The sequence below is a fragment of the Erpetoichthys calabaricus genome, chromosome 5 (genome assembly GCF_900747795.2).
Source record: "Erpetoichthys calabaricus chromosome 5, fErpCal1.3, whole genome shotgun sequence".
Classification (NCBI taxonomy): Eukaryota; Metazoa; Chordata; class Cladistia; order Polypteriformes; family Polypteridae; genus Erpetoichthys; species Erpetoichthys calabaricus.
In genome coordinates this window covers 15,066,370-15,092,767 of record NC_041398.2, presented here as the reverse complement: position 1 = coordinate 15,092,767, position 26,398 = coordinate 15,066,370, and the positions used below count along the sequence as shown (strand labels likewise).

The window sequence follows — 26,398 nt, the reverse complement described above, 5'->3', positions numbered from 1 at the left end:
TTAGTGTCCAACCTCTCATACAACTCATCATACGACTTTTCTTTTGCCTTCGCCACCTCTCTCTTCACCTTGCGCCTTATCTCCTTGTACTCTTGTCTACTTTCTGCATCTCTCTGACTAACCCACTTCTTCTTCACCATCCTCTTCCTCTGTATACTCTCCTGTACTTCCCCATTCCACCACCAGGCTTCCTTTTCCTCCTTCCTCTGTCCAGATGTCACCCTTACTACTTCTTCTGTAGTTGCCCAGCTGTCCTCACGGCCACCTAGTGCCTGTCTTACCTCATCCCTCTAAACTCCACCTTGCAGTCCTCCATTTTCAATTTCCTCCATTTTATAGATTAAAAAAAAAAAGGCAAAGAAAAACTCGAGAAAGTCCAGTGCAGAGCGACTAGACAGATTTCTGGACTGCAGGGGATGAGTTATGAGGAATGACAGAAGGAGTTAAACCTTTTCAGTTTAATCAAAAGTAGATTAAGATGGTACATGACTTTAGTATTTAAAACATATTAAAGGAATTAGTAGAGTAGATCCCAGTTGGTACTTCAAAATAAATTTGCTAATAAGAACACAGGGGAAACTTAAGGGCAGATTTCACAGAAATTTTAAGAGTTTTTCTTCATGCAAACAGCCATAGACACATAGAATCAAATTACCAAGTAGTCTGGTGGGAAGCAGGACTTGAGGAGGCCTTAAGATCTTGACGTGATGTTCTTTTGAATTATCTAGGTGAGCAGGGTGGACAAGCCTGTCGGGCTGGCTATTGTCACAAATTTTTATAACATTCTGCTGGATGGGCTTGGACATTTCCACTTCTGTGTTTGATTGAGCCCAGCACCATTGCCACAACTGCAGTGGTTTTACTCCACATTCACCACACTTCTGTTTGCATCTTGAGATATTTTGTGAATTTCCATGTGGTTATTAAGACTGTCAAGATCTAAGAAACACTGGCTGCATTCAGAACAGTAAGATTTCTTAACAGAATGAAGTTTTTTATGGGTAAGAAGGTGACTGTTGCGTGTGAACTGTTTACCACATTCAGGACAACAATAAGGTTTTTCTCCAGTGTGAATTCTGATGTGGCACTGAAGACTGTGCATATCTGAGAATCGTTTCCCACATTCGGAACAACAGTGAGATTTCTCACTACTATGGACCCTTGCATGTTTGCGAAGGGTACCTTTCTGTGAGAATCTCTTGCCACATTCCAAACAACAGTGATGTTTCTCTCCAGTGTGAATTTGCATGTGCTCCTGAAGTTGTCTGGTTTCAAAGAACCGTTTGCCGCATTCACTACAACTATACGGCTTTTCTCCAGTATGAATTCTCAAGTGGCGTTTCAGATGCCATATCTGTAGAAATCTTTTCCCACAATCCAAACAACAATGAGGTTTTTCTCCAGTGTGAATTTTGGCATGGTCCTGAAGGCTGCTCCTATACAAAAATGTTTTGCCACAGTCCACACAACGATGAGGTTTCTCTGCCGAATGAGTAAACAGATGGCGTTTAAGATATTTAATTTTTATGAATCTTTTCCCACAATCAGAACAGCAAAAAGGTTTCTGCCCAGTATGGTGTTTTGCATGTTCCTGAAAGTTCTTGCTATGGGAAAAGCTCTTGCCACATTCTGAACAAGAATATGGCTTCTCTCCGGAATGAACTCGCACATGCTGCTGAAGATTGCTATTACGGGCAAATTGTTTGCCACACTCAGAACAGCAATACGGTTTTTCTCCAGTGTGGATTTTTATGTGGCTCAGAAGATTACTTGTTTGGGAGAATCTTTTGCCACATACAGAACACCTATGAGGTTTCTCACCAGTATGAATTCTTTTATGATTATAAAGGCCACTGCTGCTTGAGAATTGTTTACCACATTCAGGGCAACAATACGGCTTTTCTCCAGTATGAATTCTCATGTGTCGTTGCAGTTGGAAGATGTGCAAGAATCTCTTCCCACATTTAGAACAGCAGTAAGGTTTTTCTCCAGTGTGGATTCTTGTGTGCCGCTGAAGATTGCTCATTTGTGAAAATTGTTTGCCACACTCTAGGCAGCAATGGGGTTTTTCTCCAGTGTGGATTCTTTCATGTTTAAGAAGATCGTGGCTGCGTGAAAAGAGTTTACCACATACACTACAGGCATACTGTTTTGGTCTTACATCAGTTGACCTCTGATCTGTAGATTTAGATTTGTTTGTACAAGTTTTTCCACGCACACAGCTGGTAGACACAGCCTCTTCATCTGCAGTGGTCATTTGTTGTTGATCAGTGTTGGCGGCCTCTCCTTCTATCAGTTTGGCAGCAATTAGAGAACTGACTGGGGTCAAATTCTTCCATCTCTTTGTTGAGGTCTTCTCCTTGTCCTCTTTCACTTGCATTCCACACTGAAGAGAGGGCTGAGAAAACGAAGACGGAAAGATGCAGCCATTCTCCTGGAAACCTGCAATTACACAAACAGTTTAGTTGCATGTTTTGAAATAGATATTAAAAGAGAGAGAGAGAGAGGTGGCACACTGGTTGGTGTGGGTGACTGACACCTCAGCTTTACAGTATCCCTGCTCTGTCCACTACACAAAAAGACTGCCTGTTCATGTCCCGTCCTCTTCAGTTTCTCCAACATCCTCTCATTTCCTAGGGAGTTGCCTGCTGTGTTAATCCCCATCTGGTCTGGCCGAGGGAGGCTGTGTGGGCCAATGAGCCCTGCAGTGGGCAAGGAATCAAATCTCGAGTTGATGTCTGCCTGACTTCAAAAGCAACCTGTGTTATGAAAACGGGAAGTGACGAGTGCAGCCATTGAAGTGAAGCTTTCATGAGGTCTCAGACAGACTCCGTTTCAAGCCCCTCCACATCCAGTGGTCACTATCACCCCCTAACTCTTCCGTTATTTCAATGCTCTTTCTTGGTGCTCCTATCATTTTATCAAGTTGTGCTTTCTTCTTTTAACAAGTCTGGTTATTCCTCCACATTTGCCCACAAATGAACAAATAAAGTTAACTGGTGAGTCTAAATTGTGAATTTCCCATCGGGATTAATAAAGTATCTATCTATCTATCTATCTATCTATCTAAAGCAGGGGGTCATCAACTTCTCTATCCTTTGTTAGTGTCTTCAAGAACCTGACTATGACAGCAGACAGACTGGGGGGCTAGGGGAAATCAAACTTGGAGAATTGTAACAAACATTCATAACAGGGAGTGCCACTGGAGAATCGCCACCAACAGTCACAGCAGAGCAATGTCACCTGCTTAAACAACCAGTGGCAACCCATCATATGACACTTTAAAAAGTGTATACGACCATTTTCTACTTAATACAGATATGAACCCATGGTGTATATTTGTAGGAAATCGCTGCACACCAAGGAAATTCCAAAGAACTGGAAAATAAACATCATCACGTTGCTTACAAATAAGTCCATAAATTAAGTGCTGTGTAATAAAGTGGAATGACACAGGGACTGAGTATTGAACACACTGACTGAAATGTATTGAACACTTAGTAGAAAAGCCTTTGTTGGTGCTGACAGCTTCAAGATGCCTCCTGGATGGAGAAACGATTGCTCAGGTGGGATTTTGGCCCAAACTCTCTTCAAATCTGGAAGGTTCCGGGTACCTCTATGAACTCTGATCTTCAGTTCTTTCCAATTGGATTCCAGCCGGGTGACTGACTGACTGGGCCATTCTAGCAGCTTCATTACTTTCTGAAGCCAACGGAGAGTTTCCTTGGCGGTGTGTTTGGGGTCCTCGTCTTGCTGAAATGTCCACCATCCTGGTGGATGGCAGCAGATTCTTATCCAGAATGTCCCGCTACATTTCTCCATTCTTCCTTCCTTCAATTCTATGAAGTCCACCAGCCCCCCTCCACACACCCCGATGTTCCCACCTCCAGACTCCACTCTTGCTGTGGTGCCTTTGGGGTGATGATGTGCAGCACCATTTCTCCTCCAATGACATCCAAAGAGTTCCATTGCGGTGTCGTAAGACCAGAATCTACTCTCCCAGTTATTTCATTGGCTCGTCCAAATGCTGAGCAGCAATGAGCTTCAATGTGCTTGTTCTAAAGTGTGGTGAGCGCATGGCGGTGGAGTGCATCACTTGCTGGATCTGCTCATTCTAGGTCTTTCTGAAGCTCTCAACGAGTGGTCCTTGGCTCTTCGGATTCTTCTTTTGATTCAGAAATCTTGAAAGGAGCAGCTGGTCGTGGCCGGTTTATGGTGACCTGATGTTCTGTCCACTTGTGGTATTACGGCCCCCAACGGTGCTCACTGAAACATTCAGAAGTTTAGAAGTCCGTCTGTCACCAATGCCATCAGTGTGTTTGTGAAGGTCCTGAGAGAGCTCTGTGCTTTTATCCTTCATGAGACTCTTGGGGATGAGAAACCATCAATTAGGAGTAAAGCAGCTGAGATTCATTTGCACTGATGGGGGGCTCTCAGGATTGACAGACGTCAGGTGATTTCTTGGCTTTCCAGGCCTTTCTGCACCTCCTTTTTTTCATGTGTTTAATACTCGGTCCCGATGTCATTCAACTTTATTACACATCACTTGGTTTTGATTTCTTTGTATGTGTGGATTACTTGGGTTGCTACCGACATCTGGGGAAAATTTCACGTCAACAGCCCCATTAGAAATAGATTTATGTTGATGCATTCAATACTTATTATCTCGTTATATAAAAAGGGTGACAGGGCAGATCTAAGCAACTATAGGCCAGTAAGCTTAACATGCATCACAGGAAAATTAATGGAAAGAATTATTAAAGATTGAGCAACACATGGCAAGGACAGAAGTTATTAGGAACAGTCAGCGTGGGGTCAGGAGAGGGAGGTCGTGTTTGACTAACAGGCTGGAATTCTATGAGGAGGCAACAAAAGGATACGGCCAGAGTGGAGCAGATGAGAATATTTATCTGGACATTCAGAAAGCATTTGATAAGGTGCCACATGAGAGGGTGGGCATCAAACTAACAGAAGTGGCAGTTCAGGGTGTGGTGTGTGGGATTGGCTCAGACACAGGAAGCAGAGGGTGATGGTGTGAGGAACCTCATCAGAATTGGCCGATGTTAAGAGTGGTGACCAGCAGGGGGCAGTGCTATGGCTGCTGCTGTTTCTAATATGTATAAACTAGCTGCTACGCCGCATAATCACACCGCTTTTTTAATGATTTTTAAGCACAGGGAAAAAAATGAACATTTGAAAAATCCATAATATAATAAACCACCAAGAAAAAAGTAACAATGCAACAATGCACACTACGAACCAACATATAATTGTCCATGACTGAAAACTGGAGGACCGCCGTGTGTGTGTATGTGTGTGTGTGTGTGTGTGTGTGTATACAAAGGGCAGGGATGTAATCAGAGTGAGCGTATGACCCGCACTTACTGGGAATTCCTCGTTCGTGGGGAACAATTGCAAGCCCCGGTGCCCATCATGAATGGAGTTCAACGGCTTACCCACGCCTCTCGGCGCCGGGTACACACACTCTGATCCATTCAGTTTAGCGTGCGTGTAGCACCAGACATCTAAGTGCATCACAGACCTGTTAATGCTCAAACTCACATGGCTGAAAGCCACCTGTCCCTCTAAGAAGTTGGATGCTGACCGCATTTGGGTCACGTAACTATTTAGCAGACGGGAGTCTCATTTGTTTTCTGAATTAACCAGACAAATCGCTCCACCAACTAAGAACGGCCATGCACCACCACCCACAGAATCGATAAAGAGCTATCAATCTGTCAATCCTCTCCGTGTCCGGACCGGGTGAGTTTTCCCACGTTGAGTCAAATTAAGCGAAAGGCTCCACACCTGGTGGTGCCCTTCCATCAATTCCTTTATGTTTCAGCTTTGCAACCATACTCCCCCCCCCCGGAACCCAAAGACTTTGGTTACCCAGTTGGCCTCTGAGTGGGTCATGGGAATAATGCTGCCGGATCGCCTGTCGGCATCGTTTATGGTCGGAACTATGACAGTATGTCTTCGAACCTCCGACTTTCGTTCTTGATTAATGAAAACATTCTTGGCAAATGCTTTCGCTCGAATTGTTGGTGGGCGGGGCTCTATCATGCATGTGCCATGGTTGGCTGCTTAGTGAATTGTTGATGGGTGGGGCTCTGTGTTGTCGGCAGGCGTGGCTCTGTGAGTTGTCATCATATCCCATGGTCTTAGCATTGGTGGGCAGGTCTCTGTGAGATGGCGGGCGTGACTATGCTGTGCGTATCCCATGGTTGTCTTGCTTGTTCTATCAGATTAGTGAATTATATATATACTAGTCATTAAGCCCGTTACAATAACGGGCGCTAGAACAGTAGTGCATAAACATTAGTAGGAACAGTCTATATTAAATGGCAAGGGACCTTGACCTCATTCTGTTTGTTGGTCGTATTTTTCTTTCTTTCAGCCTTTCTTTTGTTGATGTTTACTTGCTGAGCTGACCGTTCTTCGTGGGCTGCCGCCATGTATTGTGTGTCTTTAATTTTCTGTGACAGTAATACTGTCTTGTACGTCCGCTGGCGGTAATACAGGCGTGCACGTCGGTAATATACCTTTAATCTCCTCTGACAGTAATACTGGCTTGTATGTGGCTGTAATATGCGTCACTGTATTGTGTACCTTTAATTTCCTCTCACAGTAATACTGGTTTGTATTCCAGTAAAACGCCTCTAACTTTCTCTGACAGTAATATCGTGCGTCGCACCGTGCCCCGCGCATGCGCACTTCACCAGAAGACACACACGGACACCTGGACACACACAGGGATTTTACTGTATTAAAGAGGAATTAGATAGATAGATAGATAGATAGATAGATAGATAGATAGATAGATAGATAGATAGATAGATAGATAGATAGATAGATAGATAGATAGATAGATAGATAGATAGATAGATAGATAGATAGATAGATGATTTAGCTAGGAATATAAATAACAAGCTGTTTAAGTTTGCAGATGTTACCAAGACAGGTGGATTAGCAGAAAATGTGGAATCCGTTATATCATCACAGATGGACTTGGACAGCAGACAGACTTGGACAGATGAAATTTAATGTCAGAAAAGATAAAGAATTGCACATAGGAAGTAAAAATGTGAGGTTTGAATACACAATGGGGGTCTGAAAATCGAAAGTCCACCTAATGAAAAGGATTTAGGAGTCATAGTGGACTCTAAGCTATCGACTGTCAGGCAGTGTTCAGAGGCCGTTAAGAAGGCTAACAGAATGTCAGGTTATATAGCGCCTTGACATGCGCAGTACAAGTCACAGGAGGTTCTGCTAAAGCTTTATAACACACTGGTGAGGCCTCATCAGGAGTCCTGTATGCAGTTTTGGTCTCCAGGCTACAAAAAGGACACAGCAGCACTAGAGAAGGTCCAAAGAAGAGCGACTAGGCTGATTCAGGGCTACAGGGGATGAACAAAGAGGAATGACAGAAGGATCTGAGCCTTAAGGAGATTAATAGGAGACCTGACAGAAACGTTTAAAATGATGAAGGGGATTAGTGCAGTGGATCGAGACGGTGACTTTAAAATGAGTTCATCAAATTGGTACCGTCTCTCTTCTGAGAATCCTTTGGGTCCCGCTGGTTTGACTTTGTGTTGCTCACAGAGTCCTGAATGAGGCACATGACCTGCATTGTGAGAGCGCGTCAGTTACAGCACTACGGGTCACATATTACCCCAGGATGATCCAGATCACAGGACCTTAAATTGTTGAGGACCCGAGTGGCGGGACCAGGCCAAGGGGTCGCCCACGTAACATCTGCCTGTGGCAGACAGAGGGTGGGACTGTCACAAATGTGTGTAGAAGCCAACAGTCTGCATGCCGAGGGGCTCGATGTGATACACCTGTGACCATGGAAGTGATTGGAACACCTGAATTCAATGATTCAGGGGGGTCCCCCAAGATTTTTGGGAATCAAGTGTACGTATAACAGGAGTGTAAGGAAAGTGTGAGGATTGGACTCTGTGGGCACAATCACCCAAAGATGAATTACTGCATCTGAATGAAATGGCCCTGGAAAATTCTAGAAGGCTGCTCCATTAGATTGAGTTGCGTTGTACCGGAACAGGTACATAAACTGTACGTTAAAATATTGAAAATACTGTGTTAATTTGAAGCTCTTCATACTTTTTACACATTCCTGAAGACAATTTGATGCCCGCCCGTCTCTCTGTCTGCGAGTCAGGATGGGAGTCTGTGGCCAGGACCACTCATGCAAATGAAACCTGACCCCGAAAAAATGAGAAGTCTGCCGATTTGAGCAAAAGTACTCCAGTGGATTGTGCTGCACAGAGGGAAGGACTGGGAGGTTTGTGGGCACATTGATCCTTTAACAGTTTTGTAAATAATCATTTAAAAAAGATATAATTCTTTTGTTTCATTAAACATAAAATATTTCCCTGCAATACTTCACTGCTAAAATCAGTTTTACATGCACCTGACTACATAGTCTTTACTCAAATTCTACCAAATGTGAATCCCACTGTCATCTCTACCTACTAAAACCATTAAGGCACCCATTGTTGGAAAGTAAAACCGAGAACATTTCCAAAATGACTTACTCGTTCCCACACTCCCCGATGACTGCTGCTGCTGCTCTTCTCTGTCTCTCCTGTTTCCTTCAGTGATGTTCTCTTCCAACTCGCATGATTCCGATTTCAGCTTCATAAAAATCTGCTGGCCAGTCAGCGGTCCTGTATGAGTGACCCAGGGCTGTAAACTGGAAGGAGATTCCTCACACACATCTTGCTTGAAAATGTTCCCCGTTTCGTGTTTTGCCACTTCAAGACTCACCGGCAGTTCTTCGAAATCCTCCACTTTAATGTCGACGGTCTCCCTCTTGCACTCTTCCTCCTCTTTACAAACTGCAAGTCTTTCTTGGCAATCCTCCACCTTCACACACACATCCTCTGGCGCACCCCACTCACAGTCCTCTTCTTTAATATGCCGCAGTCTTTCATCCACGCCATCCTCTTTGGCCGAGGCCATGCTCCGTGGAAAACCCTTCTCTTACCCCCTTCTTCTATGATCCCCTTCTTACATGGGAGGCCATTTAGACCCCTCGCTGCACGGCCAGGTGAACAGGGAAGGAGGCTCCTTTAGTTCTGTTGTGGAAGAAGAATACGCCACATTAAGAAAACAGGAGGGATTTATGAACATTGATGGAAAAATAACGAGAATCATTATGGGTCTGTTTCTAATGTTACCACGACCGGCCCAAATCTACTCATATGTATGAGGTGACCTGACTGAAGTGTTTAAAATCATGAAGGGAATTAGTCCAGTGGATCGAGACGGTGATTTTATAATGAGTTCAGCAAGAACACGGGGACACAGCTGGAAACTTGTGATGGGGAAACTTCACACAAACATTAGGAGGTTTTTCTTTACACAGAGAACTGTATGCACATGGAATAAGAGACCAAGCAGTGTGGTGGACAGTTAGACTTTAAGGACTTTCAAAACTCAACTTGATGTTTTTTTAGAAGAATTAAGTGGTTAGGACTGGCAAGCTTTGTTGGTCCGAATGGCCTGTTCTTATCCAGACTGTTCTCATGTATCTGTCTTATATCATATATGGCTGCAGGGCTTTTTGCGAACAGCGTAAAGAAACAAAAAACACGACGCAGAGGTTACCTTCTGATGACCCCAAAGAATATCATTGCATTTGCTAAAGCAACGACTAATTAGTTCTGATCCTACAATATACAGAATCAACCAAACCCATAGCGAGTTGTAGACAGGACGTTAGCTTAGCTTCCTTAAAATATTGACGTAAGGAACTATATTTCCCATCGTTTTGGTGAAATTGTCCTGGCACTTCACTTAATTCATGTGCACGTTTTAATTAAACCATTCTTTCAATTCAGTTAAATGTTTAATGAAATCATTCCCTCTAGTAATGCAATTTGGGTGCACATTTTAAGAAAATCACTCCATTTACGTACTATTTGCACACACGTTTTCATTAAACGGTTGTCTTGACTTAGGCCAGCGTTTCTCAACCTTTATGCATTTGCGACCCGAGTTTTCATAACAGTTTTAATCACGCTCCCCAAACATTTTTTTTTTTGAAAGGAGCCCACTAATACCAATTTGTTCTTTTATAATTAATGATATATCATAGATGCATATTTTATTATACCTACTTAACTTTTATCAACATTTATCTAACTCTATATTTATTTTTCTAGTATCAGAATGTAGTTTAAGTTAATTTGTTTTGGTTTCAATAGATGAATTTTTCATATTTTTGATTCGTTTTCTTTTTTTCACATCTTCGCACCCCCCTAGGGCCCCCCATCACATCTTCGCACCCCCCCTAGGGCCCCCCCACCCCCCCCCCCTAGGGCCCCCCCCCCCAGGTTGAGAACCACTGACTTAGGCAATCCATGCACACATTTTTAATTCAGTCGTCCTTCAGATTTATACAATTCATGAATAGGTTTTAATTAAACCGTTTCGCCCATTCAGGGTAATCTGAGCACACATTTTAATCGTAATGTCGCCTCAAGTAATTCTTGTGCACATTTTAATTAAACATTGTTCATTCGTGCGCACATTTTAATAAAATCAGTTCCTTGATTTATGGAATTTGCACACGTTTAAGCCATTCCTTTGATTCATGTCATTTCTGCACACAATCGTTCCCTCTATTAATGTAATTTAAGCGCAATTTTAATTGAAATGTTCCCTCGATTTAAGTAATTTGTGTGCACGTTTGAATTAAATTGTTCTTTTGATTCAGTTGATTTGTGCACACATTTTACATCAATTGTTTATTCGATTTATGTAATTTGTGAACGCATTTCAGTTAAACCGTTCCCTCAATTAGTGTAATTTAAGCACTCATTTTAATAAAAGTGTTCCCTTAATTTAAGTAAATGCATGCGTTTAGATTTTTTTAAATTTAATTTGTGCCTGCATTTTAATTTAACTGTTCTATTTATGTAATTTGTGAACACGTTTCAATGAAACCATCCCCTCAATTAGTGCAATCTGAGCACACATTTTAATTGTAATGTTGCCTCAAGTAATTAAATACATCGTTCATTTGTGCGCACATTTTAATAAAATGATTTCCTTGATTTATGGAATTCACACACAAGTTTAAGCCATTCCTAAGATTCATGTCATTTCTGCACACAATCTTCCCATCTATAATTAATTTAAGTGCAACTTTAATTGAAATGTTCCCTCGATTTAATTTGCGCACATTTCTTCTTTTGATTTAGTTGATTTGTGCACAGATTTTAGTTAAATCGTTCTTTAATTTGTGCAATTCATGAACACATTTCAAATAAACCGTTCCCTCATTTAGTGTAATCTGAGCACACATTTTAATTGTAATGTTGCCTCAAGTAATTCTTACGCACGTTTTAATTAAATTGCTCATTCGTACGCACAATTTAATAAAATCATTTCCTTGATTAATGGAATTTGTACACAAGTTTAACCCATTCCATTGATTTATGTCATTTGTGTACACAATTTAAATTGCTCCCTCTATTAATGTAATTTAAGTGCACATTTAATTGAAATGTTCCCTCGATTTAAGTAATTTGTGTGCACGTTTCAATTAAAGTGTTGTTTTGATTGTTCATTCGTGCACACATTTTAGTTCAATTGTTTTTTCGATCTACGTATTTCACAAACACATTTCAATTAATCCATTCCATCAACTAATTCATCAATTTAATTAAAATGTCCCCTCAATTATTGTGCACGTTTTAACTGTTCATTCATGCGCATTAACTGTTCATTCATGCGCATGTTTTAATAAAACCGTCCCTTTAATCTATGTTAAAACGCACACAAGTTAAAATTAAACCATTTCTTTGATTTATGTAATCTGTGTACACAATTTAATTTTTTTTCCTCTATTAATGTAATTTAAGCACACGTTTAATTAAATCGTTCCCTCGTTTTAAGTAATTTGGGTGCATGTTTGAATTAAGTGTTCTTTTGATTTAGTTGATTCGTGCACCCATTTTATTTAAATTGTTCTTTCGATTTATGTAATTCGTGAACACGTTTTAATTAAACCATTCCATCAACTAATTCATTAATCAATTTAATTAAAATGTTACCTCAATTTAAGTAATTCTTGTGCACATTTTAACTGTTCATTCATGCGCACGTTTTAATAAAACCGTCCCTTTAATCTATGTTAAAATGCACACAAGTTAAAATTAAACCATTCCTTTGATTTATGTAATCTGTGTGCAAAATTAAATTTTTTTTTCCTCTATTAATGAAATTTAAGCTCACAATTAAAGTGTTCCCTCGTTTTAAGTAATTTGGGTGCACGTTTGAATTAAAGTGTTCTTTTGATTTTAATTGATTCATGCACATATTTTAGTTCAATTGTTCTTTCGATTTTTGGGCGGCACGGTGGCGCAGTGGGTAGCGCTGCTGCCTCGCAGTTGAGAGACCTGGGGACCCGGGTTCGCTTCCCGGGTCCTCCCTGCGTGGAGTTTGCATGTTCTCCCTGTGTCTGCGTGGATTTCCTCTCGGCGCTCCGGTTTCCTCCCACAGTCCAAAGACATGCAGGTTAGGTGGATTGGCGATTCTAAATTGGCCCCAGTGTGTGCTTGGTGTGTGGGTGTGTTTGTGTGTGTCCTCCAGTGGGTTGGCACCCTGCCCAGGATTGGTTCCCTGCCTTGTGCCTTGTGTTGGCTGGGATTGGCTCCAGCAGACCCCCATGACCCTGTGTTCGGATTCAGCGGGTTGGAAAATGGATGGATGGATGGATGGATGTTCTTTCGATTTATGTAATTCGTGAACACGTTTCAATTAAACCATTCCATCAACTAATTCATTAATCAATTTAATTAAAGTGTTCCCTCAATTTACATTTACAACATTTTACATTTACATCATTTAGCAGACGCTCTTATCCAGAGCGACTTACAACAGTGCTTAGTAGTTTACGACTGTTATTCAGTCTTCAAGGCTAGGATTAAATCTACTGTCATTAAACAAGTTACCTCTGACCAAGTTGTACACAAAAAACCCTGCTAGAAAAAAAATAGTAAGTTGTTAGTACAAATTTTTTTTTTTAAATTTAAGTAATTGTTGTGCACATTTTAACTGTTCATTCATGCGCACGTTTTAATAAAACCGTCCCTTTAATCTATATTAAAACGCACACAAGTTAAAATTAAACAATTCCTTTGATTTATGTAAGCTGTGTACACAATTTAATTTTTTTTCCTCTATTAATGTAATTTAATCACACAATTAAAGTGTTCCCTCATTTTAAGTAATTCGTGTGCACGTTTTAACTGTTCATTCATGCATATGTGTTAATAAAACGGTCCCTTTAATTCAATGTAAAACGCACACACATTAAAATTAATCCATTCCTTTGATTTATCTAATCCGTCTACACAATTTAATTGAAGGGGCCTGAGTTGCCTCGAAAGCTTGCAAATTGTAATCTTTTTAGTTAGCCAATAAAAGGTGTCATTTTGCTTGGCTTTTCTCTACATTCATAATGGCTAACACGGTACAACACCCTAGTACCTCTATTAATGTAATTTAAGCACACATTCAAATTAAAGGTTCCCGATTTAAGCAATGTGTGTGCACATTTTCAATTGTCCTTTTGATTGAGTTGATTTGTACAAACATTTTAATTCAATTGCTCTTACGATTTATCAAATTTGTGGACAGGTTTCAATTAAACGGTTCCCTCAGTTTGTGCAATTTGAGCACAAATTTGAATCAAGAAGTTCCTATTATTTATGTAAATTGTTCTTTCAATTTATGCAATTAAAACATTCAGACGATTTAATTACTGCACGCTCCTGTGCTTGGTGTGGTATGTGGACAGCCTAATGGATAGACAAGAGGCCCCGGATATTCTGTTGTAATTCCCGTTAGGATGAAGCAATCTGAACCAAATAACTACGCTCTGTACCTCGACGTCTGTGTAATCGATTGCATTATATCCGATGCCGGATTTGGTTTCCGTTTTCTGCCAGACACATTTCGACATGGCGCTCCATGTTGCTGAATGTATCGGCAAGTGTCTCTGGGGTGGGAAATTGCAGCAATTTCACGTTGGACGTTTTCCTTCAAATCTTCCAAAGTGCGAGGCTTGTTCCTTTGAAGGAAGAAGTCTGGTGGGGTTAGATCTGGCGACTGTGGTGGCCAAAGCCCCTTTGAAATGACCCTGTTGCTGAAAAAGGACTGCCATGCTCCTTGCCCAATGTGTGACACGCTGCTCCATCTTGCTTGTTAACTCACGATCCTCCCTTTGATTCTGACATCACTTAAATGAATTGGTGGCCCAACCATGAAGACACACTGCTCAATACTGTGCAGAACCATCCTGATACTGAGAAGTCAAGTGACTGAGTGAAGGGGTACGGGAGGTAGGCACCCAGAAGTTTCAAACAGAGGTTAAAGGTCACGACTGGTGTCGACTCCAACGCACACCTACACTTCGTATACGATAAAGTCAGGGAGGTCTAAAAAGTCGAGACTCATCCAAATCTCGACATCGAATCTTTGAACGATTCCAATACTTTCCGTATACGAGAAACTAAAAACAGTGACACAAATGTTCCAACAAGTCTGCTGTACCTTAATTGTCCCTGTGCCCATGTTGGTTTCCTGCCACAGTCTGAAGACTTCCAAGTTAGTTACACTGGTGATGCTAAATTGGTCCCAGAGTGTGTGTGTATGTGTGTATTCTCACCTTGTGAGGGCCTGGCGTCCTGCCCTGGGATTCTTCCTGCCTGTGCCTTTTGCTTGCTGGGATGGACACTTCTGCTCCCTCGCTAACCTTCTTAGGATGAAGCAGGTTTAGGAGATGGATAGATCCTTACTGTCAAAATAAAAAGTATTGAAAATTACATTTTTTTCGCTCCTTTACTACTAATATTATTTCAATTAATAATTACAGATGAACAGTTTCCAAGTGGTTCTCTGCAAAAAGGAGGTTCCACTACAGTGTATTGTGTGTAAATGGAATACAGTGGAGAGAGAGACAGATATGAAAGGCACCATATAAATCAGGGGTGTCCAACTCCGGTGCTGGTGGGCCGCAGTGGCTGCAGGTTTTCATTCTAACCATCTTCTTAATTAGTGAGCCGTTTTGTGCTGCTGATTCCCTTGTTTTGCTTTTGTTTTAACTGACGTGACTCAGACCCCCTCAGTTCAGAGGTCTCCTACTCCGGTGCTGGTGGCCCGCAGTGGCTGCAGGTTTTCATTCTAACCATCTTCTTAATTAGTGAGCCGTTTTGTGCTGCTGATTCCCTTGTTTTGCTTTTGTTTTAACTGACATGACTCAGACCCCCTTAGTTCAGAGGTCTCCAGCTCCGGAGCTGGTGGGCCGCAGTGGCTGCAGGTTTTCATTCTAACCATCTTCTTAATTAGTGAGCCGTTTTGTGCTGCTGATTCCCTTGTTTTGCTTTTGTTTTTACTGACGTGACTCAGACCCCCTCAGTTGTTTCTTTTTCCTTAATGAGCAGCCAAACAATAATAAGGAGCCGCCACACGACCAGCTCACCTGGAAATAAAGAAAGTTGAACGTCTTGGTCGTGTTGGTCTGCTCCGGTCACCAAAACATCTTGACGGTACCCTTAGAAGAAAACAGAAACTCAGCAGTCTGCCGTGGCAGAACGAGAGCAGCAACAAGTAAGGATATTCAAGAACGGCTTTAATTAACAGCAAGAATGGGTTTCTCATTAAGAGATTGGTTGGAGCTTGACGTTCTGATTTAGCAGGTCATCTGTCAGCTCGTTTCACGTCTCATTTCTATTTGGCTGCCATTTAATGAAGAAACGAATCAATTCAGAGGACTGAATCCTTTAAAACAGGGCGATTAAAAAGGAATGTAAAAGGAGTTAATTAGCAGTGAAAACTGCGGCCCACCAGGACCGGAGTTGGACACCACTGCTTTAGTCGTTTCTTTTTCCTAAATGAGCAGCTAACCTGAAAATAAAGAAAGGTGATCTGCTCAGGTCACCAAAACATCTTGACGGTGGTCTTAGAAGGAAACAGAAACTGCTGTGGCAGAACGAGAGCAGCAACAAGTCCTGATATTCAAGAACGGCTTTAATTTAACAGCAAAAATCGGCTTCTCATTTAGAAACTGGTTGGAGTGAAATTTCCTGGAGTTTGACATTCCAGTTTAATGGCTCGTTTCACATCGCATTTCTGCTTGGCTGTCATTTTTTGAAGAAAATAATCACTTCAGAGGGCGGAATCCTTAAAAACAGGACTATGAAAATGAAGGGCAAAGGAGTTAATTAGCAGCGAAAACCGATCACTGATTAGGAAAAACCTGCAGCCACCACGGCTCACCAGAACCCGAGTTGGACACCCCTGCTTTATATGAAGGCATTCTACAAAGATTCACTTACCAAAAAAATAAAATAAAGGCAAGCTGAACTTTTGGGAGATGTCCGGCTTCAACGGACTGCTTACACAGTGCCCCCCCATAATGTTTGGGACAGAGATGCATTTCTCCTCGATTTCCCCCTGTGCTCCACAGTCAGTGTCGGTGCGTTTTTATTTTGCACCCTAGGCTAAGCTTATTAGTGCAATAAGCTGACTATGGTAGCTAACCCATTCAGATGCCCCCATATACCCCCCTGTCTTTATGATCGCCTTAATGTTGGTGCCAGCCCTGTCTAAAGTACAAATAAAACCAATCAGACATTGTGATTAAAGTGCACGGCAGAGTTTTATTTAAGGGGATCTGCACATATTTTGGTCACACAACACTTTTTCTATCCTTACCCCCCCCCCCCCACAATGCTAGGGACACAGCAATGGCACGTCTAGTAAAGCCATCATATTTAGGACTTGTCACATATCTCTCAAATGCAATGAAGTCCAGTCGACGAGCTTTGACCCCCACCTGGGTCATGTTGGTCTGCTCAGGTCACCAAAAACATCTTGGATGGTGGTCTTAGAAGAAGAAGAAAAAAAAAGTTAAATCAACAGTCTTCTGTGACAGAACAAGAGCAGCAACAAGTCCTGATATTCGATAAACGGCTTTAATTAGCAGCAAAAATCGGCTTCTCATTAAGAAACTGGTTGGAGTTTGTAACCCAAATTTAGTTGGTCGTCTGTCGGCTCATTTCACGTCGCATTTCTGTTTGGCTGCCATTTATTGAAGAATCAAAATCAGGGGACTGAATCCTTAAAGGGCTATGAAAATGAAAAGAAAAGGAGTTCATGAGCGGTGAAAAACTGGTCACTGATTAGGAAATGGGTGAGAATGAAAACCTGCAGCCACTGCAGCCCACCATGACTGGAGTTCCAATACCCCGATATAAATGATGACAGGCATTATACAACTGACAGGTGTGAAAGGCACTATATAAGCGATAAAGTTAAACACGAAAGAAACTCTAAGTGATACACAGACATGAAAGTCGCTATACACGAGAGAGAGAGATGTACTTGTCTACTGGGAGAAATACTGGGGGCATACGCCATTGTAATTAATCATCGCAATTACAGATGTGGACAAATGTGTTATTCCCCCTTCCAATTCCTTGAGAAAGTGCCGTATGCCCCCTGAAAAGTGACAAGATGAAAAGCAAGCGTCCCCCGTGTACCTGCCTGCCTCGGAGAAGTCACCCAGTAAAGCAAAGCAAGTGGAACAAGAGTTCAGGTGTTGCTTCTTCTACAAAGATCTTCTAAAAGATCTAGCACCTTCAACACCATCCGACCTCGGCTCCTTAGGGACAAGCTGACAGAGATGGGAGTAGATTCACACCTGGTGTCATGGATCGTGGACTATCTTACAGACAGACCTCAGTATGTGCGTCTCGGGAACTGCAGGTCTGACATTGTGGTCAGCAGCACAGGAGCGCCGCAGAGGACTGTACTTTCTCCGGTCCTGTTCAGCCTATATACATCGGACTTCCAATACAACTCGGAGTCCTGCCACGTGCTAAAGTTCACTGATGACACTGCTATCATGGGCTGGAGGAGGAGTATAGGGACCTAATCAAGGACTTTGTTAAATGGTGCGACTCAAACCACCTGCAACTGAACACCAGCAAAACCAAGGAGCTGGTGGTGGATTTTAGGAGGCCCAGACCCCTCATGGACCCCGTGATCATCAAAGGTGACTGTGTACAGATGGTGCAGACCTATAAATACCTGGGAGTGCAGCTGGATGATAAATTAAACTGGACTGCCAATACTGATGGTCTGTGTAAGAAAGGACAGAGCCGGTTATACTTCCTTAGAAGACTGGCGTCCTTCAACATCTGCAATAAGATGCTGCAGATGTTCTATCAGATGGTTGTGGTGAGCGCCCTCTTCTACACGGTGGTGTGCTGGGGAGGCAGCATAAAGAAGAAGGACACCTCACACCTGAACAAACTGGTGAGGAAGGCAGGCTCTCTCGTTGGCATGGAGATGGACAGTGTGACATCTGTGGCAGAGTGACGGGCGCTGAGCAGACTCCTGTCAATCATGGAGAATCCACTGCATCCACTGAACAGGATCATCTCCAGACAGAGGAGCAGCTTCAGCGTCAGACTGCTGTCACCATCCTGCTCTACTGACAGACTGAGGAGATCGTTCCTCCATCACACTATGCGACTCTTCAGTCCCACTTGGGGGGTAAATGTTAACATTATACACAGTTACTGTCTGTCTGTATACCTGCATTGTTATCACTCTTTAATTAATATTATTTTTATCAGTATGCTGCTGCTGGAGTATGTGAATTTCCCCTTGGGATTAATAAAGTATCTATCTATGTAAAATGGTCTGGACTCATTTGTTGGGACCCCCTAGAAAAGATCCTAAACAATTGGACTCGAGCGATGTTTCAAACTGGCTCTTTTCTTGAAAACATATCACACACACACGTATCTCCAATCAGGCCATCAGTCATTCTGGCAATTTAAATGGAGATAAGTCGTCACTCTGCTGTTTGGCGTCATCGTATGTCACACACTGAAGGTGGAGCAGCAAAAGCCGAGAGAGAGAGAGAGAGTCGTCTGAGGGGATCAGAAAGAAAATGATAGACAAGCGTGTCAAACATAAAGCCTAGAAGGCCACCAAGCAGCTTGATGTTCATGTGACAACAGTTGCAAATATCATGAAGTTGTTGAAGGTCCATGGGACTGTAGACAGACATCCCTGGAAGTAGCCACAATAACCCCAGAATGGGCAGAAGGACAGTGAGAAGGGCAGGCAAAAAGTCAAGGAGACCTATCAAAGAGACACAAGCTGAACTTCATGGTCGAGGTCCATCAGTGTCTGATCACATCGTCCATCGCTTCCCGAGTGACAGTGGGCTCAATGGAAGAAGAAAAAAAAAAAGACCCAGGAGGACTCCACATCAAAAAGCCAAACTGGACTTTGCTCAAATGCATATTGAGAAGCCACAAAGCTTCTGAGAGAAGGTCCTTTGGACAGATGGGTCAAGTCACATCAGCTTGATGTGCACAGATGAAAAAAATAAATAAATAAAATTGAACCTGCTGTGCAACATGGAGAAGGCTCACTTATGTTTTAGGGCTACTTTGTTGCATCTGACATGGGGTGCCTGGAGTCTCTGCAGGGAACAATGAAATCTCAAAACCATTAAGACATTCCTGAGCCAAAGGTCTGTCTCAGTCGCAGGTCACGAACCCCCTAAACAGGCTAAATGTGCCAAAACACAGAGAAAGGCACTCAAGAAATCGCCAAGAACAAAACATTGGACTATTCTGAAGTGCCTTCAGTGAGCTCTGATTTGAATCCAAGCAAACATCTAAAAATCTGAAACATGTAGTCTACAGAAGACCCCCGAAACCCCCCTCCACTTCAAAACAGAACTGGCTGGAGCAGTTTACTCAGGACCAGTGGTCCAGGGAGCAGAAGTCACATGCAGTGCTGTGGGAATCGCTTGTGTGCAGGGACTGCATCCTCTGAGGGCTAGTACCACAAAACAGGAGGTGGAGGGTCCCGTTATTTTTGTCCATGCCATTTTCATGCGTGTTCCTATATATTGAATCAAATGTCTATAAAGCAAAGTCTGATTTTTGTCGAACACGTAATAGACAAATGACGGGTGCCAATGACTTTTGTTCGTTTCAAATTATCTCAGAGACAAATGTGGGGTACCAACGCATTTTTTCCACATCTTCCTCTTCTAAAGGACAATAACCGTCAGTTAATGCTGCCATAATCGTGCACCACTAGTTGAGATTGCGTTAAAAGAACGCGTTACTAAAAGAACACAGTAGAAGCTCCAAAGTTTTTAATGACAAAACTGAAGTCTTTCTGGAAATAGGCATCGCTCTACAGTTTTAATATGTTTTACCTTGACATTTCACGGACAGCGCACCCCATTAAAGACAATAACACCGGAAAAAATAAGAATAGGAATCCCGTACGCGCCAGAAGTGACTCTACTCCCTTGAGCAGGGCCCTTAACCTGCAACTGCTCCGTCCTGGGCAAGACGTTAACCTGCATTCAGCCCTGCGAGAGGGGGAAAACTTGGGGGTTGGTGGCAGGATTGGCACTCCAGCCACTGTAAAAAAAACTCCCATTGTCCAAGTGTGGTGCCGAGGTGTCACCCGCCGCAGTCGGGTCCCAATCCAGTTGATTCGTCGTGCGGTGGGTGTGGCAACGCGCTATCAGCGCATGCTCCCAACCTCCCTCGCTATAGAATAGGAAGGCGCTATATAAATATTATAGTTAACGGCAGCCTAGTTGCGCGACCGAAAGGGAAAGCGAGCGGCTGTGCATGCACAGGACGTACAGACAGACAGACAGACAGACAGGCAAGAAAGACGGAAAATGCCGAGCAAAACAAATCAAAATGACCGCTAAATTGCACGGGACTGTGAGATCTTCCAAACATCATGCCAGTTCGGAGCGAGGGTCCTCCATTTGCAGTAACGAGGCGGAGATTTGTTATGCCGTCACCAAAAACTCGGTAAAAGCGGCCAAAACATCACGCACACGGGCCAGATCTGAGCGACACACCCGGTGTTGGGCACCTTGTATAATCTGGGGCCGCTCAAAGTGTCGCTTTTTCCCACAAAGCCAAGCTTTCCACTTGTACTCGGCTCTCACGTGCGACTTTGTCTTACCTTCTGCGCTTTAGCTTCTTTTTGTGGCGTGCGGGAAGTCTAAACCTCGCAGACAGCGAGCGCGAAGAAAACAGAAAAGACAGAGATACGTCATCCACACGCGACGCCGAACTGCTAACCCTGCTCACTGATCTGCGCATGCGCTCTCTTGACTTCCAAGAGCGCTGGAGGACTTGTGTGTGTGTGTGTGTGTCTGTATGTGTTACCGGCATTCTATAGAATGCCTAGACATTGTATATAATACCCGGCGTTTTTAGGCAATGTATGAAATATGAGAATTATTACACACTTTCCCTAGGCATTGTATATAATACCTAGGCATTCTATAGAATGACAAATGCTATTTAAGCAAAGTATGAAAAAAGGTCCTGATAAGGCTATTATATAAATGACGTGCATTCCTCAAAAATACAAATGTTATTCTGAAAAAATAATGAGAGTGCCATTAAAAAAAAATTATTCAAAATACGTAAAGAAAAATGAAAGTTGTACAAAACAAAATGCATGCCTTTCTTATTAAGGGAAACAAATTTTTCATATTAAAAATAAGAAATTAAAATTAACCTACTTGTTGCAACATGGTAGGCTTGAATGACATTTTGAATTACATTTCATTACATTTTTCACGCAAAGACATTTCATATTTTGGCACGTTGTTTTACACATACATTTGACGAATCCTTGGCCGCTTCCACTGGACTGAGCAATTGCAACTGACGGGAGAGGAATTTCATGGTCAGGAATATCTTCAATTCTAAGCAAGTTCTTAGGGCATAAAGTGAATTGTGCTCTCGCATATACTTGTTTTAAAATTCCTTCAGAAGTTCCAAGTCGGTAGAAACCATCCTCTGTCACACTCATTACAACTGCCAATATATTGCGCGAATCACCTCGCCCCTTGTCGACGTCAGGAATAGAAACTCGCACAGTAGTTCCCAAAGAAGCAGTGGGAAATTTTTTTTTCTGAATTCATTTTCATTTTTTTGGCTTGTATTTCCAGATTGATTTTAGAATTTATTTTACCTTCAATAGTCTATTTCAATAAAACGTGCCTTGCCACGTGATATTCGAAATGAATTGGAGATGTATTTCATACTTTGCCGGTTTCTCATTTGGCATTCTATAGAATGCCTAGGAAATGTGTGAAATATGAATCGTTTCATACATTGCCGGCTAGTTTTAGGCATTATATACAATGCCTAGGCATTCTATAGAATGCCGGATTTCAAACATTGCCGGTAACAGAGAGACTGAGACAGGTAATCGGGGTTGCAATATAAGAAGGCATAGATATAGCGTTTTGCCACACCTATCACATCAGGAACAAGCACATGCTTTATTCTGTTTAATGGTTAATCCAGCCCTGACCCCACTATAAACAGTTCCAGAAATTTCAGCAGGTGAAATATGAAGTATAATCAAATTTGTCCCAATGTTGAAAGTAAAACACTATGGCAACTAAATTCCTATGAGATTATGAGATAAGAAGAACAATACTGTCTATGACTAATGGCCCCATGAGAAAATAAATAAATAAAGATGACGTATTAGTCCTGCTGGCATACCTCCGATCCGTACACTTGTCAGAGCCCGCGATGCTGTCTTCAGGTTAGGGGACAGAGCTCTGTACAGGGCTGCCAGAGCCACTCTGAAAAGTGGAATTAAAAAAGCCAAGAGGGACCATAAGAGGAGCATAGAGTCCCACCTGTCCAGCCACAATACATGGGCGGTGTGGCAGGGAATACAAAACATCACAAACTACAGAGGCTGTGATGCAACAACAGGAGACCGGAGTGCGCCGCTAGCAGAGGAGCTGAACTGCTTCTTTGCTCACCGCGTTCCTGCACCACTCCACTCACTGTAAAGGGGCACAACGTCAGATGGGTGCTCCTGGCAGTGAACCCAAGAAGGCTGCCAGCCCAGATGGAGTGCCTGGCAGGGTACCCACCAGCTCACCTTTATCTTCACCAAAATCTTCAACCGCTCCCTAGCCCAGGTAGTCATTCCATCCTGCCTAAAATCAGCCACAATCATACCAGTGTCAAAGAAGTCTCCCATCACCAGCCTAACCGATTATCTCCCTGTGGCCCTCACTCCAGTAATCATGAAGTTCTTTGAGAAACTGGTTCTCCAGCACATCAAGGACTATCTCCCCCAAAGACTTAGATCCCTACCAATTCACATATCGCACAAACAGATCCACAGAAGATGCCATCACCATAGCTCTCCACTCCGTACTGAGCCATCTGGAGCAGCAGCAGAGCTACAGTACTGTGTAAAAGTTTTAGTCAGGTGTGAAAAAATGCTGTAAACAAAGAATGCTTTCACAAATGGAAGTGTTAATCATTTATTTTCATCAATCAACAAAATGCAATGAATGAACAAAAGAGAAATCTAAATCAAATCAATATTTGGTGTGACCACCCTTTGCCTGCAAAACAGCATCAATTCTTCTAGGTCCACTTGTACACAGTTTTTGAAGGAACTCGGCTGGTAGGTTGTTCCAGACATCTTGGAGAACTAATCACAGATCTTCTGTGGATGTAGGCTTCCTCACATCCTTCTGTCTCTTCATGTAATCCCAGACACACTCGATGATGTTGAGATCAGGGCTCTGTGGGGGCCATACCATCACTTCCAGGACTTCTTGTTCTTCTTTACGCTGAAGATAGTTCTTAATGACTTTGGCTGTATGTTTGGGGTCGTTGTCCTGCTGTAGAATAAATTTGGGGCCAATCATATGCATCCCTGATGGGATTGCATGATGGGTAAGTATCTGCCTGTATTTCTCAGCATTGAGAACACCATTAATCCTGACCAAATCTCCAACTCCATTTGCAGAAATGCAGCTCCAAATGTTCAAGGAACCTCCACCATGCTTCACTGTTGCCTGCAGACACTCATTATTGTACCGCTCTCCAGCCCTTCGACAAACAAACTGCCTTCTGCTACAGCCAAATATTTCAAATGTTGACTCATCAGTCCAGAGCAACTGCTGCCATTTTTCTGCACCCCAGTTCCTTTGTTTTCGTGCATACTTGAGTCGCTTGGCCTTGTTTCCACGTCGGAGGTATGGCTTTTTGGCTGCAACTCTTCCATGAAGACCACTTCTGGCCAGACTTCTCCGTACAGTAGATGGGTGTACCAGGGTCCCACTGGTTTCTGCCAGTTCTGAGCTGATGGCACTGCTGGACATCTTCAGATTTCGAAGGGTAATAAGCTTGATGTGTCTTTCATCTGCTGCACTAAGTTTCCTTGGCCGACCACTGCGTCTACGATCTTCAACGTTGCCCGTTTCTTTGTGCTTCTTCAAAAGAGCTTGAACAGCACATCTTGAAACCCCAGTCTGCTTTGAAATCTTTGTCTGGGAGAGACCTTGCTGATGCAGTAGAACTACCTTGTGTCTTGTTGCTGTGCTCAATCTTGCCATGACATGAAACTGTCTTCCACAACCTCACCTTGGTAGCAGAGTTTGGCTGTTCCTCACCCAGTTTGAAGCCTCCTACACAGCTGTTTCTGTTTCAGTTAATGACTGTGTTTCAACCTACATGTGACATTGATGATCATTAGCACCTGTTTGGTAGAATTGGTTGATCAGACACCTGACTAGAATCCTACAAAATCCCTGACTTTGTGCAAGTGGACCTACAAGAATTGATGCTGGTTTGACGGAAAAAGGTAGTAACACCAAATATTGATTTGATTTAGAGTTTTCTTTTGTTCACTCACTTTGCATTTTGTAAATTGATAACAATAAACAATCATTATTTATATTTCTGAAAGCATTCTTTGTTTACAGCATTTTTTCACACCTGCCTAAAACTTTTACACAGTACTGTATGTCCAGATGCTCTTTGTGGATTACAGCTCAACTTTTAATCCAATCATTCCTGACATTCTCATCACCAAACTGGTCACTCTTCAACCAACACCCCACCCCAGCCCCCACCCCACCCCACCCCCCACATGTGTCTGGATAAAAGACTTTCTTACCAACTGGCTCCAGACTGTGAGACTTGGCCCCCACCACTCCTCCATTCGCACACTGTACACCGGTATCCCAGAAGGGTGTGTGCTGAGCCCCCTCCTGTACTGTCTCTACACCCACGACTGCAGTCCGGCCCACAACAACAACCTCATTGTCAAGTTTGCCGACGACACCACAGTGGTCGGAACTCATCTCAAAGGGAGATGAGGCAGCTTACAGAGAGGAGGTCCTGAAGTTGGCAGCCTGGTGTTCAAGGAACAATCTGGCTGTGAACACCAGGAAAACCAAGGAGATCATTGTCGACTTCAGGAGGCTCAGCACCGACTTAGCCCCCCTTAACATCAATGGCGAGTGCGTGGAGAGGGTCCATACCTTCCGGTTTCTCGGTTTCCTTATCTCTGCTGACATCTCCTGGACAGACAACATCACAGCAGTCATCAAGAAGGCTCAGCAGTGGTTACACTTCCTGAGGGTCCTGAGAAAGCACAACTTGGACTCCAACCTGCTACTGACCTTCTACTCATCGTCCATCGAGAGCCTGCTGACGTACTTTATCACAGTATGGTACGGTGGCTGCACCATGGCAGACAGGGAGAGGCTTCAGCGAGTAGTAAAGGCAGCACAGAAGATCATCGGCTGCCCTCTCACCTCCCTGATGGACATTTACACCTCAGCAGAGCAAAAAACGTCATCAAAGACAGCTGCCACCCTGGCTCTGATCTGTTTGACCTGCTGCCCTCAGGGAGGCGCTACAGGGGCATCACAACAAGGACAAACAGACTCAAGAACAGTTTTTTCAAAAAAGCCATCACCATTCTAAACTCACACGGGCACTGACTACACAGTCTAAACCCCCAACCCTGGACTTCCTTCTATCCATCAACTGTGCAATATCCAATATCTAAATGTAACTGAATAATAACTGTGTAATATCTGTATACTGTACAATATCATTACTCTCAGGGTCCGACATCCACTACTCACTTCACATGATCATCATTATTGTGCAATATTTAAATTATGTGCAATAACCCAATAGTCCAATAGTTATTTTTCTTTCCATATGTATATAGTGTTGCAGAACTTTTTTTGCAACTTCTTTGCAACTTTTCGCACCATTCATTTATTTGTTTATTTACTTGTTGTGTTCTACATATATGTCTGCACTGAAGGAGCTGCTTTTAATCTCATTGTACATGTGTACAGTGACAATAAAAGGCATTCTATTCTATTCTATCTCCAATGATAATAATACAGTAATCCCTCCTCCATCGCGGGGGTTGAGTTCCAGAGCCACCCGCGAAATAAGAAAATCCGCGAAGTAGAAACCATATGTTTATA

General features: G+C 42.8%; 1 protein-coding gene across 1 annotated transcript in view; it reads right to left on the bottom strand.

Annotated features, from left to right (window-relative positions):
- Nucleotides 1–21,141, bottom strand: part of LOC114641581 (zinc finger protein 850-like) — a 76,448-nt gene extending 55,307 nt beyond the window's left edge. Inside the window, exons 1-4 of the mRNA XM_051927714.1 lie at nucleotides 21,070–21,141; nucleotides 14,708–14,836; nucleotides 8,562–9,104; nucleotides 861–2,442 (exon numbers count right to left, since the gene is read on the bottom strand). Of these exons, the coding sequence (XP_051783674.1) occupies nucleotides 861–2,442; nucleotides 8,562–8,988 (2,009 nt within the window). The 5' untranslated portion in view covers nucleotides 8,989–9,104; nucleotides 14,708–14,836; nucleotides 21,070–21,141. The remainder of the gene's footprint in view (nucleotides 1–860; nucleotides 2,443–8,561; nucleotides 9,105–14,707; nucleotides 14,837–21,069) is intronic.
- Between the last annotated feature and the right edge of the window lie 5,257 nt (nucleotides 21,142–26,398).